Genomic DNA, 26,149 nt, shown 5'->3' with positions numbered 1-26,149 from the left:
CATAATTTTATACTCAATTAAAATATTAATAGTGTATTAATAATTAATGCACAAAGGAATTGAAACAGTTTAATGATGCTATCATGAGTGCCTTGAAATGGGCACTTTTATACCACACTATTGAACACATAGTAATGTTTTCTGGAACACATCTTGCATCAGAAATAACCTTGAGCAATGACTTGAAGCCCCTTCCTTCTTCTTCAGAGCCTTAGAGAATGCTGTTCCCTCTGCTCTTCCCGTCTCTTGCCTGGATTGTTCCTCCTCACCTTCCAGGTGCCGAAGTTCAGCTCCTCAGGGCAGCCTTCCACAGACTAGTCTAGGTCGGATCCTCTTTTTATAGCCTTCACTATCAACCAGCATTCGGGGAGCCAGCTGTGGGGGAGAAGGCTGAGGTTTTCCCCATTCCGTATGTGAACTTCCGCTTAATTCCTCTATGTTCTTCATGATATGCACACCCTCTACTGTGCACACTGTTTCCCCATCTAGCTCTGTTTTGTTTTGTTTTTTTACAGAGACAGAGACAGTCAGAGAGAGGGATAGACAGGGACAGACAGACAGGAATGGAGAGACGAGAAGCATAAATCATTAGATTTTGTTGTGACACCTTAGTTGTTCATTGATTGCTTTCTCATATGTGCCTTGACTGCAGGCCTTCAGCAGACTGAGTAACCCCTTGCTCAAGCCAGCGACCTTGGGTCCAAGCGGGTGAGCTTTTGCTCAAACCAGATGAGCCTGCACTCAAGCGGGCGACCTTGGGGGGTCTCGAACTCTATCCACTGCGCCACCACCTGGTTCAGGCTTCATCTAGCTCTGTTTTATCTTCTCCAGGGAATAAGCTTCCCGCCCTCCACCGGGTGGGGGAAGGGTGCTCCCTTAGCTGCTCAGAATGTGGGAGAGGACCCACAGGCAACAGCTATTGGTCAGCTCTTCTGTTCCCCTCTTCACCTTCTCTCTCACGCCCCGCCCCGAGATGGTTGGTGCCTTTGCTTCTGGTAATTTATTTGTGCTTTTCTGTATTTTTGAATCATCCACAATGAATCCCTTTCACAATCAGAAAAAAGCCCCTAACTTTTTAAATTTAACATTTCATACCTTTTGACCTAGTAATTTTACTTCTTGGAATGTCTTTCTTTTAAGGAAATAGGCAATTTGGAAAACATTTATAAGAGAGGATAATTAGATGTAAACCATCTAAAAATTTAATATCAGGATCACATTTAGGTAGATAATGATAAAGCTATTACATGGTGTTTCCAAAGATACTTGATGACATGGGGCAAAGGCTTATGATTTAATGTCACATGAAAAAAACAGAATATGAAATTATAGGTACACTTTTACTCAGATATTATTTGAAAACATGCATGGAGGAGGCTGGAAGGAATTACTTCTGAATATTAACAGTTGTTACCCCTGGCTGGTGGGATCTCATTGTCTACAATGATCATGCATTCCCTTTAGAATCTGAATAAAAATTTCTATATATATGCAAAAGAGAGTAAAATAGAAAAGTTAATGTAATCCCAGGTTGTATTAATAAAGGCAGCAGTTTTGAGGCAAGAGAGGTGATATTCTGTGTTCTGATTGATCACTTGGAGTATAATGTCTAGCAGCAGCGGGGAGGGGGCGGAGGGTGACACGTATTAAGAAGAAAGTAGACAGACTGCAGATTGGCCAGACACTTCTGGAAGTCAGCGTCAGCTGGAGGAGTAGGAGAGGAGCAGGCTGCTGTCTCCATGTGGCTGCAGTGTTTGTATGAAAACAGCAGAAAAGTTGAGCCTGAGTGGCCCTTGAGGTCAGAAGCAGGGCTAGTGTGAGAAACTGGAAGGTGGAGACAGCAGTTCCAGCAGTCCTGTGATGGATTCTTCTTCCTGCAAACATCAGTGGTCACGCTGAGATTAGTGCTGAAAGGAAATGAGGGACCCCTCGTCAAGGCACTGGAGGTCACTGTGAGAATCATGAAGTCAGCAACCCGGTGGTCAGTGAGCCAGCGTGTTCATTTGGGAAGAACTTTTGACATCACTCAGCCCAGCTGCCCTCTGCTTTGTTTATGCACGGCCCATGACGCTCACATGCTCCCAGGAGTCCCAGATTAGATGCCCTGGGGTTATGCCGAATTCCCAGTGCACTCCACATAACCTCCCTTCTTTCCTTACTCAGGAAGGCAATGGGAATTTAAGTGACTGGGATTTATCCTATTATAGAAATAATCTCAAGTCTGATCTAATTCATAAAAAAAGTAGCACATCACCTATGGGCTCCAGATATCAATGATTAGTGACAAGGTACTCCATGTAATGTTTCTCAGACCTAACTGCCATGTGCCTGTGTCTCCTCCGACCCTTTATTTCACGACGGGGAAATAAAGCCCAGGGTGGGGAAGGACCACAGTCCTGTGGCTGTGAGGGATGAGAGCCACAAGTCAAGCCTCCTGTGGCTCTTTCTGTGACTGAAAGTTGCCTGTCACCCAACTTAGATTTTGGTGGTGTGAGGGACAGACTGGTGGGAGGACACAGGAGGTCAAGAAGGAAGTGAGATGTGAATCGGCGGTGTCCCATTCAGGCCACCTCACCAGGGAGATGCCTGGGCCCAATACATACTAAACGTTCTCCTTGGCCTCCCCCTGACAAGTGCTTGGGGGGTGAGGTGGGGCAGGTAGGATGGAGGTATAGGGGGTATTGTGTAGCCCCAGAAAGGTATGCTGAAGTCCCAACCACCAGTACTTCAGAATGACCTTATTTGAAAACAGGGTCTTTACAGAGGTGATCAAGTTAAAGTAATTTGGGTAGCCCTGACCCAATATAATTGGTGTCTATAAAAAGAAGAAGTTTGAACACAGAGACAGACACATGCACAAGGACAATGCCATGGGAAGACAAAGGCTGAACCCCTGGCTGGGCAGCTCAGTTAGTTAGAGCGTCATCCTACTATGCCAGGGTTGTGAATTTGATCCCTGGTCAGGGCACATACAAGAATCAACCAATGAACACATACATAAGTGAAACAATAAATTGATGTTTTTCTCTTTCAGGATTTAATAAAAATAATGAAGGCAGAGATGGGGGGAGATTCTTCTATAAGCCATGAAATGCCAAAGATTGCCAGCACACCACCAGAAGCTAGGGGAAAGGCATGGGGTGGATTCTCTCTCACAGCTCTTGAAAGGAACCAACCCTGCCCACACCTTGATCTCGAATTTCCAGCCTCTGGAACTCTGAGAGAACAAGTATCTGTCCTTGAAATCCCTAGTCTGTGGTATTTTGTTATGATAGCTCCAGGATATGGGACATGGGGGGTGGAGGCTAAGCTTACAGCCACTCCTCATTGGCCGTCTTCACCCTCCGGTACTGCCCCCTCCACTCTGTGTGATCCTCTGTCCCCAAAACACTATCCTCACCCTTAACCTTCAGCCATTCGCTCTTGTGTTTGTCTTGCCATCAGTTGAAGACCCAACCCCAACCTTGCCAAAGGTCCAGGCACCTGGGCCCCGGCCTGAATGCAGCCCAAACACCAAGCTTAGAGCTGGTGAGTTTTGAGGGAGAGGAAGGATATCCTCCTCACTGACCGAAACCTGTCTTCTCCCACCTGTATGAACCAGAACAGGCAGGGAATACCAGAAACAGGCCCCCAAGGCTCTCAGGATGGGCTGGCTCTAACAGGCCAACCTTTAACCAATACATCTGGCCTCTGACCTGGCTGGGCATGAATCCCTTAGAAGAGGACCTCAGCCTCCTGGATCATGCCCTTCCAATGGTGTGAACAGCTTGCTTTCTGCCCAGTCTAACTCAATCCCTTATCACAGCCAAAGTAAATGCATGGCTAGGCCCATGGGGATTGAAAGTATCTCCCTGATGATTAGCTTACAGACTCACTGAGGAGATGAAAGACTCATACTAAGCAGTGGTCCAGATTCCTGAGAGGTAGAGATCATCACTAGAGACTGGCTGGAGAAGTCAGGGAGGGCTTCCTGGAGAAAGAACCTCTGATAGCCTTGCTGGAGAGGTTTGAGCTAAATTTTATTCATGAGTTCTAGGAGCCAGGCATACTCATATATTTTCTCTTATTTTTTATTTCTTTTCACTTGTGAGGCAGGTGATGATATCTAAATGTTATAGATGAGGAAGACGTGAGACTCAGAGACGTGAAACGATTGACCTAAGATCCTGTGGCTTTGTACGTGTTAGAGGCATCATTTAAATTGAGGATCTTCTAACGTCACAGCTCATCCTACTCTTTCTCCTGCACCCAGGCTCCGCCCTTCCCAGGGTACAGTTGTGTTTAAAGGACTGCTGAAGTTTGGAAGTATGCGGGAGGGGGTGCTCCAGGTTGGCAAAGGAGCAGGATGGGAACATACAGGGTGAAATTGGGGAGCCAGGAGGAGGCTGCTCTGTTGGCTCTCAGGGACTCAGAGAGAACAATGGGGACTAAAGCTGGAAGAGTAAGAAGACTGGAAATTTATCAGTCTGAACATTCAAACTCAACGGGTAAGTGGTGTGTGAATGCATTCTGAGGTGAGGGATGTTTTGGAGACCTACCTTGATGGGAGGGGGGCCGAGTTGCCGACCTGCCGTAAAGGCTGTCAAAGAGAGGCACGTGGCCGTGTGAGATGGACCGCATTTCCTCCTCCAACCCCAACCCCAGATCTCTCTGGGTAGGAGAGGACGACCAGCTTGCCTCCAAGGGCCACTAACTCAGTGCTCCCTCAATCTGGGTCACCGTCCACTTGGAAGGTCAACTCTGCCAGCAAGCTCTTCCTTAGCTACTCTTTTCATTTCCCAGAGGGGCTCATAGTCCTGAGCACCTCCCGCTCTGCCTGACTCTTCTCCCCCTCCACGCCTTTGCACAAACTGTTTTCTCTGCCCGTATACTCAGTGTCTTCTTCCCCTCCCCAGCGAACTCCTATTCACTAGTCAGGATCTGGCTCAGTTGTTCATTTTTTTTTTCTTGCAACTTTTTGTGACTCAGAGGCAAGTTTCAGTCCCTCCACAGTTCCCTCCACCTGTCTAAACTGCCATTGTCTGTTTTTGCTGAGTGAGTTTCAGGTGCATGGCGGGGCGGGGGAGGAATGACGCAGGCCCTAGCATTGCTCCTTCTGGTGGGCAGAAAAGGCCAAGGTAGGAGGGGGGCAAGTGATCTAAATCTGCCTCCACGAACACCAGGACGAGGTGGGACAGGGTGCAGGGCCTATGTGAGCTGGGCTGCGAAGGGCGCAGCTGGCAGGCAGGCTTCAGGGAAGTGTGTCCAATAAGGAAGCGTACTGGAGGGGGCAGAGTGGCTGGGGCACTAGATGGCCATGGGAGGGTGGGGACAGACACTGCTTGGGGCACTAGATGGCCATGGGAGGGTGGGGACAGACACTGCTTTGGCCACTGATTAATGGACAGTTTGAAGGGGGTGGGGCAGGGGATGAAAAGAGAATGGGGCCTGAGGCCTTTCAAAGGCAGAATGTTTAGGCCCCAGGACTGCTGAGATGCAGGATGTTTGAGCTTGAGGGTTTAGGGGCCAGCTGGAGTTGGGGTTGCTGAGGCCAGAGACCGAGTATGCCGGACAGAACAGCCACTGCGCTCCTCAACTCCCACTCTGATTCACATCATGACAGCATCGATGTACACACCCAGCTTGTGATCAAGTCCTGTTTATTTCAGAAGCATAAACAGTGGAACTAGGAAGGAGTGATGAGAACAAGACCCCAGTCCCCTTGGCAGGGCCGGATCCTGCATGGGCTGTGTGTGTAATCCAGGCTGACCCAGCAGCCTAGAGAGTTTTTTCCTGCGAGGCGCACGTGGAGGAGAATCTTCCATGATGGTGCGGTGGAGTAACTTGGCTTTGGGTCCCTCTGGACCAAGTGAAAAAGGCCAGAGGGTTCACACCTTTGGCCAAGAGCACCATAAGCCGCCTCTGTCCGTGCCTGGGGCAAACCCAGGTTCTACTGGGGAAACCATGGTATCCCTGAGTCAACAGGAAGGCCTCAGGTGTTCAACAACAACCTATAGTGAGGCCCTACGGCCAGCAAGCATACGCTTTCCCCCGCCCGGGTCCTCTCTGCAGAGCCTTCAAGGAGGAGCACCCAAGGCAGCCAGACTTCCCAGGCCCCGCTGTTGGGTGACATAAGCCCCAGGTTCCTACAGATACTGTTTCTTGGAAACATTGCTGGTGGAGCTACTGGGGGATTTCCGGCTACTTTTGGGGTATGGGTCCAGGAAAGGGGGTGGCCGGGAGGAAGCCAGCCTCTCCTCCGTAGTCAGGTTGGCCCAGTTCTGCTCACTGGATGAGAGCCCACTGTAGGTGGGGCATGGCTCGGATGAGGGCTCCTTGCCCACGGGGAGGTAGAAGACCTGGTCAGCATAAGGCTCTGAGGTGGCGGCCTGCGCCGGAGGGGCATCCTGGCCCTGCCGGGCCCTCAGTCCCCGGACGAGGTAGCGGCACAGCAGGTGCACCAGCTCCAGCAGGTTGAGCAGCAGAGAGATGAATCCGACCACCTGCATGAAGATGATAAAGATAGTCTTCTCTGTGGGGCGAGAGACGAAGCAGTCCACGAGGTGGGGGCAGGGGGGGCGCTGGCACACAAACACGGGCTGCATGGTCCAGCCATAGAGACGCCACTGGCCGTACAGGAAGCCTGCCTCGAGCACGCTCTTGCAGATCACGCTGATCACGTAGGTGCCCATCAGTGCCCCTCGGATCCTCAGGTGACCGTCTTCTGCCACTGAGATCTTGGCCATCTGACGCTCTATGGCTGCCAGTGCCTGCTCCACGTGCGGGTCCTTGCCCGGCAGTGCCCGCAGCTCCCCCTCCTTCTGCCGCAGCCGCTCCTCCCGCCGAGACAGGTAGATGACGTGGCCCAGGTAGACCAGGGTGGGCGTGCTGACGAAGAGGAACTGCAGCACCCAGTAGCGGATGTGGGAGATGGGGAAGGCCTGGTCGTAGCAGACGTTGGTGCAGCCTGGCTGTGCCGTGTTACACTGGAAATCTGACTGCTCGTCCCCCCACACCGACTCACCGGCCAGGCCCAGGATGAGGATGCGGAAGATGAAGAGCACCGACAGCCAGATCTTGCCCACCGCAGTTGAGTGCTCCTGGACCTGGTCCAGCAGCTTCTCGAGGAAGCCCCAGTCACCCATGGCTCCTGGGCCTCCGTCTGCAGGGAGACAGAGGACACTGTCAGCATGGTGTCCCTCTCAGCTGTCCTAGCAACAAGCCCGCAGTGAGGTCGGCCATAGCCCGTTTACCGACAGGGAAATCGAGGCTCAAAGCGGGGAAGTGACTGGCCTGCGGGCTCACACCCAGCAGGCTGGTCAGGACTGAAAGCAGATCTTTGGATGATGGCTGCTAAACTCTGGGAGGGGTATAGTTAGGGTCCTGTCTAGTCACACATTTGTGTTCCTATAGTCCCCAGATGGAGTGCCAGGAATGACCACAGCCCCCAAAAGATTCAGATCAAGTTGAGACTTCTGAGCCTATGGGAACAGAGAATTTGAGGAACTTATCCAAGGTCACACAGCTGTGCCATGCCCCTCCTCCCTTTTGTCTAGGACAGGCTGTCCCCAGACAGTGGAAAGGGGTGGTGGTGCTACCCTCAGCTTCTCAGAGGCCTCAAAGCCTTAGTTCCCTTCTCCCTGCCTCATATTTCATTCTAACCCTTAAGTTTATGGTAGGAGGTGTGTTACACACTAAAGGCGGCATCCTGCATTAGCTCCACCAGCCAGCAATAGTGACCTGCACTTAAATATGGATGCTTGATGCTGTCCCCTTTCTCCATCCCTCCTCAAGTCCCCCCAAGCTCTTGCTGCCCAGTTCTACTCTTGAATTGCATAGCAGGGTGGAGGCTCGGGCCACAAAGTTCCCAGAACATCTCGGGGAGGAGAAAGTAGGGGGAAGGAAAGGTACCGGGGAAGGAGCAGCAAAGCTGTTGCGAGCCAGGCTCTGGAACCAGACCTGGATCCAATTCTGACTCCCTCCTACAAACTGGGACCTTGCCTAAGCGATGACCTCTTAGCACCTCGGTGTCCTCTCTCTCCTCTCTGGTGAAATGGAAATACTGTAATAGTATTTCTGCCTCCTAGGACTGTAAGGGGTACAATGAAAGAAGGTAGGAACCTTGTTTAGTACAAAGCCTGGCCACGGGATGAGTGGATGAGCGCGGCTACGGTGGTTCTCACCCCACCCCTTTACTCCTCACTGCCGCCCCCGCCCCCGCCGCCATCCCCACCCCACTACGCAGCGACCCACAGCACCATTCAGGTGGCAGGTGGTACTCCGGCCCCTTACTCCCAAGCACAACTCACCGCCTGCCTGCCAGGGGGCCCAGGTGTAGGTGGGGACGCACGGTGGCCAGAGCGGCGCCGCCGGGGGAGCCCTGCTGGACCGCGCCTAGAAGCCGGGCGCCTTAAATAGCGCGGAGGGGCGGGGCGGGGGCAGGAAACGCGGCGGGAGGGCCGCGGGGCGCTTTTCAGAGCCCGGGGTTGGAACAGAAGGTGCGGGCAGACTCCTGCACGCGACTCTCTAGGAAGGGGCTGGGGGGTAGCACTGGGGCTTGAGGGGTGAAGAGGGCTCTATCCTCCTCCACTATCGGGATTTCCAGGCGGTACACTCTCCCAGCTGCAGCTCCTTTGGCGATGGACAGGTACTCTCCAGGTCGAAGTTTTTCAGGGCAGGGATGGAGGGGGGCAGAATTTGGAAGGATTACAACAAGAATTTGCTGATCCTCGACACTGGCCCGAGGGGCTGTGAGGGTGGGCAGATGGGGATGAGGATGGGGAAGTGTGGCGGAGACTGTTCTAAGACGTGACTCGGGCCAGATCCTGTAGCTAGATGCAGCTAGATGTCGCAGCACAGAGACTGCGTCTCCCGAATCCCCTCCTCGAACTCTGATCGAATCCCCTCCTCGGACCCCTCCCCCTATGCTCCAGACGTGCTGGTTCCAGGAACACGCTGTTGCCGGCTCCAGCACTGGGGTGTAAGGCATTTCCCCCTTATCTGGGGCAGGTCTTGCCCCAGCACCAGGACCCATCCTGACTCGTCCTATGTGACATGTTAGCACTTGCTATGAGGTGTGAAGGATATCCATTGTCATCTTTCCCCACAAGATGTGCCTCCTCATATGTAATGTAAATTCCTTTAATAAACACTTGATGTAATTAACGCTGGAGCTGTAAGCCTCTCAGTCTCTGAGCCTGGGAAAGTTTATAGAGCGAGGCTTCCAGGGAAGGGCCTTCCTTGACCTTGGGGGCCTATTGTCTGTCCCTGGAGAGACGGAGACCTCTCATCTGTCAGGCAGCCACCACGTGCTTCACACTGTGCCAGAGCCTGGCAATAAAGGCGCATTAGGACATGGGGAACCATGGTTCCCTCTCTGGAGTCTGTGTTCGAGCCTGGGTCTCAATCCAGTCTGTATACTTGCAGAATTCTCAAACATTCCCACTCCTAAGTGGCTACACAGTAAGGGGTCACTAAGCAACTCCCATGGACCCCTTGACACCGGGGAAAGGGGATTCCTTTGATCATGAGCTTGGATCCCATTTTCATGCCTCTAAACAGGAGGGTGGGCCGGGCAGAGCCCACCGTCGTTATCCATTTGGGTTTCACCGTGTTGATGAACATTACTGAGGGTCTGCTCTGGTGCAGGCATGTGCAAGGAGCTGGGGGTTCGGTCACAAAATAGCCAGATGTGGTTTCTGGCCACCAGCTCTCACTGGCTGGAGCAGGGCTTGGGACTGGAGCATGGCAGCCCTTGGGTGACAATAAAATGGTAAATGTGAGAAGTTCTCCAGAGAGGCACAGGGTGACTTACAGTGGACATAGTTAGGCACGTTTCCTGGAGGAGACTGCGTTAGCTAGGTTTGGGGGTGGGGTGAGTTGGGGGAAGAGCATTCTAGGCAGAAGGAACAGAAGGAACAAAGGTCCAAGAACCTGGAGCTGCCAGGACCTGAGACTTCACTGGCCTGGGTGGAAGAGTAGAGCTAAAGTTGAGACTTTGCTGTTGACCCCTGTGCCCTTAGGCAAGTTGCATAAAACCCTATGCCTCAGTTTATTCCTCTGCAGAATGGGCATAGTAAGAACACTGTGAAGGGTTGATAGAAGACCCAGTCATCGCACATAGCATAATATTGGCACACAGAAAGTTTTTGAGGGATGGTTAAAAATATGTGACAAAAGATTTGTGACCAAAAGGGTTTGTTGGTTGGTCTTGGTGGGAGCTGTGGAAAAAAAGGGGTTCTATGGGAAGTAACCTCACAGGGTAATTTGGTCATAAATTTCTAACTGAGCAGGACATGGTGGTTAGTTGCAGGAATATGACTTCTTTTGTTAAAGGCTTATCTTTGCTTTAGGTAAATCCTGTCCATTATTTCCGTGAATTATGGTTAATGCCTCTTTGAGCCTGGCCTGTGGTGGCGCAGTGGACACACTGTTAACCTGGAATGCTGAGGTTGCTGGATCGAAACCCTGGGCTTGCCTGGTGAAGGCACATACGACAAGCAATCAACGAACAACTAAAGTGAAGCAACTATGAGTTGATACTTCTCGCTCCATTGTCCCTTACTCTCTCCTTTCTCTGTGTGTGTGTGTGGGGGGGGATGCCTTCTCGAAATACCTCCTTTGCCTCTTTTCAGACCCCTCCTCCCCAAGGGGGGGCACGCTCAAGAGAGCACACGTCTCATTAACTATCCTGTAATCTCACCCCCGTCTTGCTTGGTTTTCTCCCACCTTCACATAATCTTTCTTACGTCCTGTCTTTAATTCCAAATGCATAAAAGAAGCAGCAAACTGTTATTTCTTGGAAATATTTATCTCAGTCTGTTGAGATCTTGCTTCCAGGTGTAGCCTTTGACTCAAACTCTTAGAAAACTATGTCGACAGAGCGGAAAGGGCTGTAGGGGAGGAAACTCAGGGGCCAGGGGTGGTGATGGGGATGGGGTGGGTGGGGGCCGGAGCCTGGGGCTGGGGGCAGAAAGGTCCCCATCTCTTTATGATAGAATTTAGTCCTTGGACTCCTACTGTCCCAGAGTCCCTGAGGGTCCTGACTTCAGCCCTGGCAGAACTTTTGGGGCAGCGAGTGGAGCTGGCTGGGCTTCGACCTCAGAACTTCAGGATCAGTGCGTGCTGTGTCTTCTGGATTTCCAAAGCTGACAACTGCACCCCCTTGGTTCTGACCCCTGAGGTCGTGAGAACAGAGGTCCCTAGAGGCGGGTAGTTGCCACGCCCCCACTGCAGCTTCTACTCCCGGGCCTCCTCTCTGCGGCTAGGCCTAGGCTCTCCCAAAGCCTTTTGGATCCAAACACTAGAAGGAGGGAGGGGCCGGTGGAGAGGTCAAGGCTTCCCTAGCCCTGCCTTTACTGCTTCTTCGGGTGCTCTGGAGGCCAGGATTTGAATGACCTGGTCCCTTGCCAGGGAAAGGAGGCTCAGCCAAGGCAGTAGTCCCCATAACCTGGCTATTCCACCTGGAAAACATGTCCAGAGCCCCACCCTTCCCTCCGGTCCCACTGCCCTGACCTTGTTCAGGCCACCATCTCAGTGATCTCCCAAATGGTCTCTCAGTGGTCTGGCCGCCTCCAGCCCTGCCCTCTAACCCAGCCTCCACCCTCCCCTGACCAGAATGCTGCCCTGCTGAGCCCTCTGTGGCTCCCCCCTGCCTCCTGGCCTTGGCCACCCTTCTAGCCTTTCACTTCGCGGTCCAACTAGACTTTACTGTGGTTCCCCGTGCGCTCCTGCGGTGTCCGTGCTGTCCCCTCCGCCTGGAGCACCCCCGCAGGCCGAACCCTACAAGCTCTTCAGGCCTTTGCCCCGTGCTGCATTCTCCCAGAAGTCCCCTGGCTGTCGTCCACTGGGTCATGTCTACGTAAGAAACGTCTAAACCTGGAAGAATTTTTATGAGTTTACTTGAGCCAAACTGATGACAATTGCCAGGAAGCGAAATCTCAAAGGATTGAGAAGATGTTCCGGAAATGGCAGTTTTACCACTTATTTTATACATCAGAATCAAGGAGGAAGACACAAGGGATTGATTAGGGAGGCAGGGGAAAGCAAAACGGAGAAATCTCTGGGACTGGATAAAAAGTAAAAGGAATAGACACATGCTTCTTTTACATAGGCAGGTAGAGAACAGTTAACAGTTACAATTAAAAAATTTAAAAAAAATTTATTGATTTTTAGATAAAGGAGGGGTGGGGAGAAGCGGGAAGCCGTACTAGTTGCTTCCTGTATGTTCTTTGACGGGGCTTCCCGTATGTGCCTTGATCAGGCAAGCCCAGGGTTTTGAACCGGCGACCTCAGCATTTCAGGTTGAGGCTTTATCCACTGCGTCACCACAGGTCAGGCTAACAGTTACAACGAACATGATAACAATAATAATAATGGGGGATTTGTGGGCTTTGCTCTGGTGCTCTGAGATCTGGTGCTTGTGCTTTGCGGGGTCCAGAATAAAAGAACTCACTTTAAAATTATAGAGGTATGTTATCAGGTATGTTATCATAGATACAAAAAAAAAAAAAAAAAAAAAAAAAAAAAAAAAAGACGAGCGTTTCAGTGAGAGTAAATATCGATCTTTGTTAGGAAAAGATGCGGCCTAGGACAGGGCTACCTACCACAAACAGCTTTTAGTTAGAAAGTTTTAATTTCAGACCATCATGAGTGGTTATTTTAGCTACCCGAGTTTGTAAGGCCTCCATGTAGCTCCCCTGAGCTGTGTGGCCACTTTTTCATCCACAGTTAGGTGTTGCTTTGGATTCTCAGGAGCTCAGGTACTGTCCCTGGACACATTAAAAATTATTTAATTTAATTAATTTATTTTTAATTCAGTGAGAATTGGGAAGATAGAGACAGACTCCCACATGTGCCAGGACTGGGATCCACCTGGCAAGCTCACTGGGGGTGATGTTCTGTCCATCTGGGGTGTTGCTCTGTTGCTCAGCAATGGAGGTCTTCTTAGTACCTGAGGTGGAGGCCATGGAGCCATAGCTATGCTCAGCGCCTGGGGCCAACTTGCTCCAATCGAGCCATGGCTGCAGGAGAGAGAGAGAGAGGGAGAGAGAGAGAGAGAGAGAGAGAGAGAGAGAAAGAGAGAGAGAAGTGAGAGGGAGAGGGCTAGAGAAGCAAATGGGTGCTTCTCCTGTGTGCTCTGACCAGGAATCAAACCCAGGACTTCCACACACCAGACCGACGCTCTATTACTGAGCCAACTGGCCAGGGCCTTAAAATTTTTTTTACTTGTGTTAAAAACCACATAAAATAATATCACCACCTAACTTTTTTAGTACATTTAGTAGTATTAAGTATGGTCATTGTGGGGGAGGGGGGAGGGGGGGTGTAAAGAGAGACAAATATAAGATGACAGAAAATGTTTTGACTTTGGGTGATGGATATTCAACATAATCAACAGTTCAAATGCTATAGAGATGTTTACCTGAAACCTCTGTACTCTTATTGATCAATGTTACCCAGTTCAATTTTCTAAATAAAATAAAAATAAAGTACATTCATTGTTATGCAACAAATCTCCAGAATTTTTTCATCTCGCAAAATTGAAAATCTATACCCCCTGAACCTCCCACTTCCCCTCTCCCAGTCCTGGTGCATTGTTTACTTGATTTACCCCTCCCCCACTAGACTGCGAGCCCCTGGAGGGGGGGCAGGTTCTGGTTTACATCTCTACCACCCCGCAGAGCACCAGGTCCATAGATGAATTTATCAATTCAACAAATATGTATCGCCCCCGTTGCTGTGGCACTGTCCAAGACTCTGGAGAGCAGCCAGGGAACAAAACTCCCTGTCCTAATGGCTTTTAGATTCTAGCTGGGGGAAGACAGACAGAATAAAACGAAGAACCTGTGAGGTGGTAATACGGGCATGCCCCGTGTGAAAAGGACAGTAGGAAGAGAAGGTTGAAGGTGCAGGAGTAGCAGTTTCCATACTGAATAGAAGGGAGGAGACAGTCTCACCAAGGGGCTGGCAGCTGATGTTTGATGCAAATCTTGACGGGAAGGAGCTCTGGGGCCCTGCGGGGAAAAGAGCAGCCCTGGCTACCATAACCCACAGCGCACAGTCCCTGAGGCAGGCGTGTGCCTGGTGTTCCTACTTGGGAAACTGCAAGGAGGGCATTGTGGCTCCAGTGGGGCAAGCCAAGAAAAGGAACGGCTGAGGAGTGGGCTGAGGCAGAGCAGGCAGGCTCCTACAACCCTGTGAGAGGCCTTTGGTGACCGAGCCTGACTTCAGTTTTGACAGGATCACCCTAGCTGCTGTGCTGGGAATAGACTATAGGGGTGGGTGAGAATGGTGGACACCCCCTTTAATATAAGACTTGCTGCCCAGCTGTGTGGAGTCTGTTAACACTCAGGTCTGCTTCAGTCATCCAGGTGGCCAAGCTCTGCTTGGGGTGGCCGCAGGCAGTGAATGAGTCCTGCCATTTCCACCCGATACGGGATCCTCTAACAGACAATCTTTGTCTGGGCTTGTCTGGACACAGGACTCCCTGCCACAGGTCTCGTCGCTCAGTGTCCTTCCTCCCCTTCCATTCACAGGCACTACTCCTCAGAACACCCTTTGCACGCTAACTCTTCCTCAGTGTCTGCTTCCCAGGGTCAGGGGCAGGCAGGGCGGAGACTGTTGCAGTACTCTAGGTGAGAGATGATGAGGGTGTCTTAGCTCAGGCTGCTATAACAGAATAGTACAGACTGGGGGGCTTAAGCAACAGAAATAGATTTCTCACCATTCTGGAGGCTGGAAGTCTGAGATGAGGGTGCCTGCATGGTTGGGTTCTTGCTGACTGCCCTCTTCCTGGTTGGCACAGGGCCTTAATCTCAAGCTGTCCTCACCTGGTGGAGAGAGAAAGATCATCCTTCTCATGTCCCTTCTTTTTTTCTTTAAGGTTTTTTTTTTTTGATTGGTTTTTAGATAGAGGAGAGAGAGAGAGAGAGAGAGAGAAAGGTGGGTGTGGAGGAGTGGGAAGCATCAGGTCATAGTAGTTGCTTCCTGTATGTGCCTTGACCCGGACAAGCCCAGGGTTTCAGGTCAACCTGTGACCTCAGTGTTCCAGGTCAAATACTTCACCCACCACACCAACCACGGGTCAGGGCTTCATGTCTCTTCTTATAAAGGCATTAATCCCATTCATGAGAATTCCACCCTCATGACCTAATCACTTCTCAAAGGCACTACAAGTATGACTTCATATCATCACATTGGGGGTTAGGATTTCAACATATGAATTTTGGGGGAACACAAACATTCAGTCAGTCAATGTAAGAAACATCCAAACCTGTAAAAATGTTTATGACTTTATTTGAGCCAAACTGTTGACAATTGCCGGAAAGCAAAATCTCAATGGACTGAGAAAATGCTCCGGAAAATGGCAGTTTCACCATTTATTTTATCCGTCGGAATCAAAAGGGAAGACCCTAAGGGGATTACATGAAATCCACTGATGATAGATTAGGGAGGCAGGAGTAAGCAAAGTGGGGAAATCTTTGGGATTGGATAAAAAGTAAAAATGTATATACTAGCCTGACCAGGCGGTAGCGCAGTGGATAGAGCGTTGGACTGGGATGCGGAGGACCCAGGTTCGAGACCCCGAGGTCGCCAGCTTGAGCGCGGGTTCATCTGGTTTAAGCAAAGCTCACCAGCTTGGACCCAAGGTCGCTGGCTCGAGCAAGGGGTTACTCGGTCTGCTGTGACCCCACAGTCAAGGCACATATGAGAAAGCAATCAATGAACAACTAAGGTGTTGCAACGAAAAATTAATGATTGATGCTTTTCATCTCTCTCAGTTCCTGTCTGTCTATCCCTCTCTCTGACTCTCTCTCTGTCTCTGTAAAAAGAAAAAAAAATGTATATACTCAAACTTCTTTTACATAGGCAGATATAAGGTAGTTAACAGTTAACAATTAACTTGATAATAATAACAAAGAGGAGATTTGTAGTTTCTGTTCTAGTGGGATGGTTGTGCCCTGAAGGGGCTGAAAAAGATTACTCTTACATTTCAAAGGTATTGTTATCAGGTAAGTTATTGTAGGTACAAAAAGATATCAAACAGGCTCAATTAAGGTAAGCATATAGACCAGGGGTCCCCAAACTATGGCCTGGCCCGCGGGCCGCATACGGCCCCCTGAGGCCATTTATCTGGCCCCTGCTGCACTTCTGGAAGGGGCACCTCTTTCATTGGTGGTCAGTGAGAGGAGCATAGTTCCCATTGAAATATTGGTCACGGCCTGACCTGTGGTGGCGCAGTGGATAAGGCGTCGACCTGGAAATGCTGAGGTCGCCGGTTCGAAACCCTGGGCTTGCCTGGTCAGGACACATATGGGAGTTGATGCTTCCAGCTCCTCCCCCACTTCTCTCTCTCTGTCTCTTCTCTCTCTGTCTCTCCCTCTCCTCTCTAAAAAAATAATATAAAATAAAAAAAAAAAAAAAAAAAAAAAAAAAAAAAGAAATATTGGTCAGTTTGTTGATTTAAATTTACTTATTCTTTATTTTAAATATTGTATTTGTTCCCGTTTTGTTTTTTTACTTTAAAATAAGATATGTGCAGTGTGCATAGGGATTTGTTCATAGTTTTTTTTTATAGTCCGGCCCTCCAACGGTCTGAAGGACAGTGAACTGGCCCCCTGTGTAAAAATTTTGGGGACCCCTGATATAGACCCTTGTTAGAGAAAAATATCGCCCTAGGACATGACTACCCACCTGAACTGCTTTTAGTTAGAAAGTTTTAATTTACTAACCATCCTATATGGTTACTTTAGGTCTCTGAGTTTGCAAGGCCGCCATGCAAGTCTCCCGGAGCTTGTCAGGTGCAGCCTGTAGCCCCTTTTTTATCTACAAGTCCATAATGGGACTTGGACCAGGGTAATGAATACAAAATAATTTCCTGTTTACCTAGGGCTGCAGGGTGGCTGCTACCTCAGGCAGTGGATGTGGACTTGAAGGCTGTGTATATGAAATTGAGATCTATCACATGCACGAGTGAAGGAAGCTTGCAAGTGAATTCTCTTGCAGTGGGGGGTAGGAGGAAATAGAGGTGTGTATCCTGAGCAGAGTGTGCTGACAGTGATGTACACTGGGGACTCTGGTGATAACCATTAGCCAAACACATACTGGATGAGAACATTAAGCTGCGATGCTCAAAATAGCTCTTGGGCCACCTTGGCTGGGCAGCTCAGTTGGTCAGAGCGCTATCCTCAGTTGATATGCAAGGTTGCCGATTTGATCCCTGGTCAGGACATATACAGGAATAGATCCATGTTTCTCTTTCCCTCTCTCTCTGTCTCTCTGTCCCTCTAAAATCAATCAATCATTTTTTTTAAAAATTAAAAAAAAATAGTTCTCAGGCCAAAGGCAAGATGTCTGAGGCTAGAACATCCCTGGTCCACAGTCCTGGCCTGCGGCCTGGAGAGGCAGGGTCAGGCCGAAGCTCAGTCCATGCTGGAATAGCCAATGCTGTTCTCTGATTGCTCTGATCTCTCAGCCACCCTTGGCCAAACAGCCAGAACTTCCTGGAAGATGCTGGAATGCATGGTGACAAATAGGTAGAGATCACTTCTCCCCGACACCTTTGCAACCATCCAGTGCAAGCTGGGGCTGAGGTACCATATGGCCTGCGCAGCAGGCAGAGACTCTCCTAAGCACAGCTGTACCTGGATATTTACTGGATACATTACTTCTGTACTAATGTTTTACCTACAGCATCTCCTTTCAGCTCTGCAACAATCCTGGGTACTGTCCTGCGTACGGGGATTAATATGTTTCCTCTGCCCCTCTGACCTACCCTTCCCGCTTCTCCACCCGGCTCTGTGTCCTGGGAGGCTGACCGCCTCAATAGGCTCCCTTGCTACTTGGCTTCTGGTTGGATTGGGTCAGTGGGAGCCAGCAGCAGGAGAGAAGGAGATGGGAGAGGGAAGTCGGGGTATTTAATTGGTCACTGTGGTTGGATGCATCCCGCAGCTCCTGTGTGGTAACCCTGGTACCCTGGTACCGGTCCCAGGGTATGGCAGTTACCCTCTGTGGGTTTCCTTAATCATGCCCATACCTTTTAAAACAGCCCCTCCAAGCACTCCCCTCCTGGAAGCACACCTGCGCCTTTTCCTTCTCCCCCTTCTTCTTTCTCAGGCCTGTATCTTCTAAACTCTAAGAGACCCCATGAGACTTACAACACGGGGAGCAATGGACAGCAGCGGCTCACCCCAGGCTGACCCCCCGAACCTGCCTCCAAGACCCCCTTCCCTCTGACTTCCCCGTGAGCTGACAGCGGCCCCGCAGTGGCTCACTTCTTCCCTATGACATTTCCGGTGAGCCAGAGCAGCCCCGCCCAGGCTCTCTCCTGTGCTTCTTCTGTCCTGAGTAAGCCCTTCCCTGTTTCACTGTCCCCAGCTTTAATAAATATACTCTCAAAATCAATCAATCAATCAATCAATCAATCAATCATAAACAGCTTCTCCAGGAAAGTCTTTAAAGTGATTTGCTTTGAATGTCATCTGCTTCCTGCCAGGACCCTCATTGATACAGTTCCCATTGTATTGGTGACAAGACTGAGGTTCTGATCCTGCTCCGTGGGACTCAGTGTGGATGTCCTGAAAGCTTGCCAAGGTGTAGCTCAGTGCAGCTGTGACTGTGAAGTGGTTAAGCTATGATTCAGACCCAGAGGCTGGGTGTCAGCCCGGCCTGGGGCCCTTAATCTTGGCTGGTTTAGCTATCTCACTGATGGCCACACTTGAGAACAAAGGTGAGCCATAGCCTGTGAGGTCTAGCCTGGGACTGCTCCCTGCCTGTGTTGGCTCTTAGCTGACTGCCTCCTGGATTTCTGGCTCCTGGCCTTGCCTTTAATCATCACCAAATGTTCCTCTAGGTCAGTACAGCCTTTATTCCTCTTTGCTTCCCATTCTGGTCTGGTATCTCCTAAATACCAGACAGTGCTGGGAGTGGGGCTGGGAGTCACCCTAGATAGTTGCTCATGCAGATGAGTGTGTTTCAGTGTCCCCCCCCGCCCCCCCCCCACCTCTGGGCTCCAAGCTCTTTGGGCTCAGCTCCAGCTCCCTGTGCAGTCTGGCATCTCACCAGGGGACCTCGGTAGAAAAAATGCTCTGGAACAATGAAAAGAGATGAATAATGCTTGGGTGAGGCTGGGACTGCACGCCTTTATTTAGAGGAGATAGCTGGCCTGTTGGGAGCGTACATAAGGAGAGAGATGACTAACAAGATTGTGTGTACACAGGATGGGAATGCGGTTGTGGATGGCGGTGACTGGGTTACAGAGAAGGAGGGACTGGGATTTTTCTTTAATGAGAGGGCAGTGATTGTGTGTGCTCAGGACAAGGTCTCCCTCTAACACAGTGGTAGTCAACCTGGTCCCTACCGCCCACTAGTGGGCGTTCCAGCTTTCATGGTGGGCGGTAGCGGAGCAACCAAAGTATAAATAAAAAGATTGATTGAACCATTGTAAGTTGTTTTATAAAGATTTACTCTGCCAAACTTAGTGAAAATCCAACATAAAGTACTTGGTAAGTAATTATTCTTATATGCTTTAACTTGCTGTAACTCTGCTTTATAAATTTTATAAAGTAAAGTTACTTCCCTACTTTATAAATCACCATTACTGTGGAACCGGTAGGCGGTTAGAAATTTTTACTACTAACTGAGACACAAAAGTGGGCAGTAGGTGTAAAAAGATTGACTACCCCTGCTCTAACAGACTAGAAGCATGGTTGTAGCAGGAGCATAGTGCCCTCTTGTGACCACATCTCCAACCACAGTCGGTTCCACCCCAACACCAGCCTAACTTCCTCCCAGCCCGGGGCCTTCTCCCCTTCAGAGGGCTACCTTACCCGCCCTCAGGGTCCTGTGGGCAGGAGTGTGGGACAACAGAGGACCGAACCAACCTGTATGAAACACAGTTTTTATTATTTCAAGGAAACAGCCATGGGGATGTTCCTATCCGGACAGCCACCCCGAGTCCCACAGAGCAGGATCTGAAAGGCTGGCACAGACGGAGCCCACTTGTGGGGAGGAAGATGGGACCAAAGCTTCTTGAGGCTGGGAGAGCGGAGTCTGGGGGAGGTGAACTTCCCCTGAGAGCAGTGCTGACTCAGAGGATCTGGGGTGTGTCGAGGAGGGGTTGGTGTCACCAGTGCCTCCTCCACCTTTTCCCAAGTCCATTCTCAGGCCTCCCGACCTCCCAGTGCCTGGAGGACTCTTCCTGTGCACGGCAATAGTCAATAGTCTGGGTGCTTCTCTCAGGGGTAGGAAAATTCTTTTTGGTCTGGTGCATCCATCCCAGGACAAGCATCTCTCTTCTTGTGGCCCTCAGGCCTCGGTGCCTGTCATTCTCTCTGCCTGGAAGTACTTCGCACTCTCTTAAACATTACTTCATCAGGGAAGCCTCGCCTGATCACCCCCACCCCCACCCTGGGTTAGGTATCCCTAACCAGTATAGTTAATTTGCTTGTTTCAGTGTCTGTCTCCCCTGAGGGCTGGCACTGGGCCTGTGGTGTGACCTGTGTACTCAGGTATTCAGCAAGCGCTCAAAAATTATCTGCCAAAAATAAAATTGGGTAGCTTGGTGAATTCAAAGTGCGGACACCCAGCAACTGTAGGACCCCTCCACCTGTGCGATACCTCCCCACCTGTTCCGACGGACAGACCTGACGTTGCTCCCCAGCCTGTGGTCAGATGGGGGTCAGGGTGGGTGCTGAAGCCTGCAGCTTGTCACTGCTGGAATCTGGGACCAAGTCTGCAGCCTCCACTAGCTTGTGGTGGCAGCGGCAGGTGGAGGCCCGGCTGGAGAAAGATTTGTGGTTGCCGCTCCCCGGGGCCCTGGGCTTCCGCATGCCTCTTAAGACCCTGTGGAAGATGAGGTAGCAGATCTCGCTGATGGTGAGCACGATGCAGACGGCAGAGGCGCCCACCATGAAGTAGGTGAAGACCTTCTTCTCGGTAGGCCGAGCGATGTAGCAGTCCACAGTGTTGGGGCAGGGGTCCACCTTGGAGCACTGCACCAGGCGTGGCATGCTGAAGCCAAACCAGAGCGTGTGCAGCACGTAGAGGAAGACAAACTCGATGACGAGCTTGAAGACGAGGCTGAGCAGGTAGGTCCACCACAGGCCGCCGTGCTTCTTGCCAGCGTCGTCGTACAGCTTGGTGCACTGGTCGCCGTACTTCTGGCGGTGCTTCCGCTCCCGCTCCTCGCGGTAGGCCACATGCAGGATGACCAGCAGCGAGGGGCACGTGACGAAGATGAGCTGGAGGGCCCAGAGGCGGATGTTGGAGATAGGGAAGAAGTTGTCATAGCAGACATTGGTGCAGCCTGGCTGCTTGGTGTTGCAGTCAAAGTCCTTCTGCTCGTCCCCCCACACCCGCTCTGCGGCCACCACGTACACCAGCACACGAAAGACAAACACCACTGACAGCCAGATGCGCCCGAATGCCGTGGAGTACTTGTTCACGCCGCTCAGTAGGGCCTGGAGCGTCTTCCAGTCCATGGTGCCTGGTAGGGGTGCCGGGGGCCTGGTGCCTGGTAGGGGCGCCGGGGGCCTTGGTCACCTGATGGAACAACAGGAAGAACCACATGTTAATGAGCAGATGCCATTATTGAGCTTTTACTATTCACAAGGCACTGTTCTGAGCTCTTTACACAGATGGACTCATCTTATCATTGCAAAGACTCTATGAGATCAGGAATATTATGCTTTCTAAGCTAAGCTACAGAAAAGAAATAAGCAGGAAGGGTAAGTAACCCGCCCAAAGTCACAGAGCTAGTATACCAGAGGAAGGGAATGTGCACTTGCGGATAATAACGATGACATTTATTTACTTATTTATTTAGAGAGAGGAAGGGAGAGAGAAATGAGAAGCATCAACTAGTAGTTGTGGCAAGTTAGTTGTTCATTTATTGCTTCTCATATGTGCCTTAACCAGGGGGCTCCAGCTGAGCCCGTGACTCCTTGCTCAAGCCAGTGACCTTTGGGTTCAAGCCAGAGACCACGGGATGACGTTGATGATCCCTGTCTATGATCTCACGCTCAAGCTGGTGAACCTGTGCTCAAGCCAGATGAGCCTGCAGTCAAGCCGGCGACCTTGAGGTTTCAAACCTGGGACCTCAGTGTCCCAGGGTCCACACTCTACCCACTGTGCTACCACTGGTCAAGCAACAGTTTCCATTCATTGAGCATTTACTATGAACAAAGCACAGAGCTAAACACTTTATGTGCAGAATTACATTTAATCCTTATAATGACCCCATGAGATAGATACTATTATGCTCCTCAGCTACAGATGAGGATAAGGGTTACAAAGCACTTAGTACATTGTAAGTGCTCAATAAATGCTGGCCACTTGTGAAAGCTAGAGAGGTCAAGTGACTTGTTTAAAACTAGAGTTGGATTCAAGGCTGGACTGAAGAAGCCAGGGCTTTGTGCTGGGGAGACATGCTTGGCTCAGGCCTCCAGCTCACACATTTTCCTTTTAGTCCTGGAGTGACTCAGAGGGTGTGGATGGGTGGGTCTATCTGAGTACACCTAGAGTCTGCATGCTGCCATGGGTGTGACAGCATGTGGCTCTCCACATTTGTTTGTGGGTCTGCGTGCACATGTAAATGCTCCTAGAGCTGGGTTTGTGACCCTGAGCACACGTGATACCCACCAGTCCACCCCCTGCATGGCTGCTTCTCAGCCCTCTACGGCCACCCCTGGTCCAAGCTACCATCAACTCTTATTGGTATGATTGCCACGGCCACCTCACTGGCCTTTCATTGTCTGCTCCTGCACCTCTAGCGTCCACTAAGTTGGATCATGTCACTCCCTTGTTTAAAACTCTCTGCTAGCTTCTCATTACGCTTAGAATTGCCCCTCAGATTCTAATTCTCATCCTTCTCGCCTACACTTGCACCCTGCCTCTCTCTGCTCCAGCCACCCTGGGGGCCTCAGGGGCTTTGCAATGTTTCCTGCTGCCTGAAGTGCTCTTTCCTGCAGAATCTCACGTGGCTGGATCCTTCTTATCACTGAGGCTCCTGCTCAAACATCTCCTTAGAGGCCTCCCCAGATAGCCTTGAATCTGGGAGCTCATTCCCTCCCCATCACTCTATCTGCTTCTATTCCCTTTTTTTTTCTTTTCTTTCTTTTCCTCTTCTTTCCTTCCTCCCTCCCTCCCTCCTTCCTTCCTTTTTTTCTGAGTTAGAGAGACAGGATGGGTGAGAAGCATCAACTTGTACTTGCTTTTACTTAAGTTGTGCATTGATTGCTTCTCATATGTGCCTTGACTGGGGTCAAGCCATTGTCCCCTCGCTCAAGCCAGCAACCTTAGGCTTTTCATGCCAGAGTGATCTTTGGGCTCAAGCTGGTGAGCTTTGGGATCATGTGGATGATTCCCCCACTCAAACCAGTGACCCTACGTTGAACAGCCCACGCTCAGAGCCAGAGATCTTGGGGTTTTAAACCAGCAACCTCAGCGTTCTGGGTCGAGTCTTTATCCACTGCGCACCACTGGTCAGGCTCCCCTTTTATTTTCTGTATAGCATTTAACCAGCATTTGAAATGAAAGTATTTATTTTTGGTTTTTATTTATTGTCTGTCTCCCCCACTAGAATGTCAATTCTGTCTTGCTTATTGTTTTATTAGTGCCTAGTGCTTAGCACATAGTAGGTACTCAATGATCATTGAATGAAGGAACTAAATTCTTAGAGATAGCTTGGAGGGAGGGGCTGGGAGGTGCTGGCAGGAGCCCTAAGGGGCTTTCTGACTAGGTAGTTCAGAAAGGAAAGACTTCCTTTCACTGGCGAGAAGGTGCATCTCCTCCTCAGCACTGCAGCCCTTCCCTCCTGATGCCTCCATCTCGATGCCTCCGTCTCGGACAGGATGCATTGACAGCGGAAGACCCCTTCCCTGGACCTCCTCTTCTTGTCCCCTTCTCTGCTCCTTCTAAACCCTGGCCTTTGGGAAGGGGCAGTGGAATGTGCACAGAGTGTGGAGTCATGTCTGGATTCGAGCCTCAACTCTGCCACTTACTAACTAGGTCACTCAAGAATTCCCCAATCTTGAGCTAAAAGGGAAATAAGTCTTATTTTCTCGAACTGTTGTCAGAATCATGAGACACTCCCCAGCCTGCCACTCACTTTGTGAAGTTCAAGGAAACTGGGATGGAAGTTGGAAGCCCAGCCCTTCAGCCTGGGAGGGGAGGGAACCTGACTTGACCCCGGCCCAAGGCAGCCCACCCAGGTGCAGCCCCCTTCAGGGTCCCCACCATCCGGTCCTGTCTGCCCAGTCCTGCCTGACACACCCCAAGGACGCGACTCACGCGCAAAGAATTTGCCTCTAAGCTCATGCCCGGGACTAGTGGAGCCTGTTCTGGTTCCCCACCACGCAGTCCCCCAATACCAGCTTCCAGCTATCCGCTTTTCCCCAGCTCCTCGACCGAGCAGCGCCCAGCTTTTATCCCACTCTGCAATGCCCCACCCCTCAGGCTAGAACTACCCTTGAACCAAGCAGGGGGTAGGAGCACCCACCCCCGCGCAGTCGAAAAAGTAGAAAATCCGCGTATAACTTAAGTTGGCCCTTCACTTTCGAGAATTCCCACCCAAATCTAAAACACTGCACTTCCTCCCTCCTGCGACCCTCCTCCCCCATTTTCCCTTCAGTTTCAAGCAGCTCAGGAGCTTGCAGACATAAGGGGGGGTTTGTCTAGGAACCTCCCAGCAGCTGGAGCCCCCACTCCCGCCCAGAAGCGAGGGGCGAGAAGGCAGTGGGGGCGATGGAGCGGGGAGGTCCCTGCACCATCACACCGCCTCCCCTCGCCCCAGATCCGCAGCCTGGCGGGGCAGGCGGGATCCAGCCGCAGCTCGCCGCCCCGCGGTCGTCGCGGGGCGCTGGGCGTCCCCAGGGGCCGGCCCGCACGCGGCACTTACCCGCAGCGGCGCGGCCAGCGCGGAGCGGGGACCCCGCGTCTACGAAGTCCGCAGCAGAGGCGCGGGCGCCGGGAGCCCGGGCTGCGAGGCGCACGCCGCGGCCGGCACGCTTCGGGGGCGGCGTGGAGGAGGGAGGCCTGGGGCGAGGGGAGGCGCCCAGGAGCCCTCCGGGCCGCAGGGGGTCAGGTTCTGGCCCCCACGCCGCCGCGCGTTCTCAAGGCAACCTTCACAGGGTTCGTGACTCGTCCGAGCCTCGGGTTTCTCACATGTGGATAGGGGCATCGGTGCTATGGGCAGGGCTGTTGCAGTCGCCAATGAGATTAGGGGCGTGAAGCTCTGTAAACTACCAAGTGCTGCGGCCCCGGAACGGACTGCAATCACGGCTCGCCCACACGCGTTACCACTGATACCGTGCCCGCGCCCTGCAGGTCACCGTCCCCGCCAGGCCTCGACCCCCGTAGGAGCACTCTTGGGGGCCTGCGTTCTCCGCACGACGGGTCCTCCACGGCCGCGCTGCCTCAGGCTCTGTGTCCTTGAAGGAAGCATGTGCTCTTTGGAGAACCCGGGTGGGGGCAGACCGCGAGCCCACAGAGGGAAGGGGTAAAGCGAATACTGTGCCTGGAAATGAGATGGGGGATGAGGGGAGGTCGCCTGGAATTACCACGCAGGACAGATCCTATGGAGGAGGGTGGGCTGGGTGGGAGCAGAGTTTGTGCCCCAGAGTCCCTGCGGAGGGAGGCTGGGCTGGGCTCTGGGGATTAGGGCGCTTTGTCTTATTTACTAGTGTGCCCTGATTAGGAAACTAATGAGAGCCTCTGGCACCCCAAGCCGGTCCCGGGGAACCCAAGTGTTTCCGGTCTTCCGAAGAAGTCCCGGTTTCTTAGGTAAGGTTTCAGCCCTCGCAGTCTTAACTGCAATGATGTTGCTGACGCAAGGGTGACTCATTTTCCCTGGACTACATACTGATGCCTGGGGCTTTGGTGTAATTATGGCATCCCACTTTACTCTCAAAATTGCCCCCAAACTTGGGAAGATTGATTCCCTTGCCCTACTCGCTGTGATAGAGCACTAACAAGGTGTTCAGGGCTCTGGGACATCTTCCTGCCAGGGAATGTTGCTCGGGCTTTATCTCATCTTCACAGGGGCTGCCAGATGAGGATCGTATGATTCTTCCCACTTTCATGAATGAGAGAACCGAAGCACAGAGAGGTCAGGTGACTTGCCCAGGGTCACACAGGTGATCAGAGCAGAGCAGTTCTGGAGGCCTCAACC

General features: G+C 51.4%; 2 protein-coding genes across 2 annotated transcripts; both read right to left on the bottom strand.

Moving 5' to 3' along the window:
- Positions 1-5,784: 5,784 nt before the first annotated feature.
- On the bottom strand, positions 5,785-8,360 carry GJA4 (gap junction protein alpha 4). The gene is made up of 2 exons (XM_066375800.1): positions 8,289-8,360; positions 5,785-7,141 (listed from the first exon to the last, which is right to left on the bottom strand). Exon 2 carries the CDS (start codon positions 7,122-7,124, stop codon positions 6,126-6,128), a length of 999 nt encoding a protein of 332 aa, XP_066231897.1. The 5' UTR covers positions 7,125-7,141; positions 8,289-8,360; the 3' UTR covers positions 5,785-6,125.
- An 11,930-nt stretch (positions 8,361-20,290) lies between these two features.
- On the bottom strand, positions 20,291-25,163 carry GJB3 (gap junction protein beta 3). The gene is made up of 2 exons (XM_066375799.1): positions 24,878-25,163; positions 20,291-21,522 (listed from the first exon to the last, which is right to left on the bottom strand). The coding sequence occupies exon 2, from the start codon at positions 21,459-21,461 to the stop codon at positions 20,649-20,651; it is 813 nt and encodes a 270-aa protein (XP_066231896.1). The 5' UTR covers positions 21,462-21,522; positions 24,878-25,163; the 3' UTR covers positions 20,291-20,648.
- Between the last annotated feature and the right edge of the window lie 986 nt (positions 25,164-26,149).

The sequence above is a fragment of the Saccopteryx leptura genome, chromosome 3 (assembly GCF_036850995.1).
Source record: "Saccopteryx leptura isolate mSacLep1 chromosome 3, mSacLep1_pri_phased_curated, whole genome shotgun sequence".
Lineage (NCBI taxonomy): Eukaryota > Metazoa > Chordata > Mammalia > Chiroptera > Emballonuridae > Saccopteryx > Saccopteryx leptura.
The sequence above is the reverse complement of the archived record's forward strand: the minus strand, read 5'-3'. Positions and strand labels throughout refer to the sequence as shown.

Coding starts and splice junctions, on each gene's coding strand:
- GJA4 (XM_066375800.1), bottom strand. CDS start 7,124: ATGGGTGACTGGGGCTTCCTCGAGAAGCTGCTGGACCAGGTCCAGGAG.
- GJB3 (XM_066375799.1), bottom strand. CDS start 21,461: ATGGACTGGAAGACGCTCCAGGCCCTACTGAGCGGCGTGAACAAGTAC.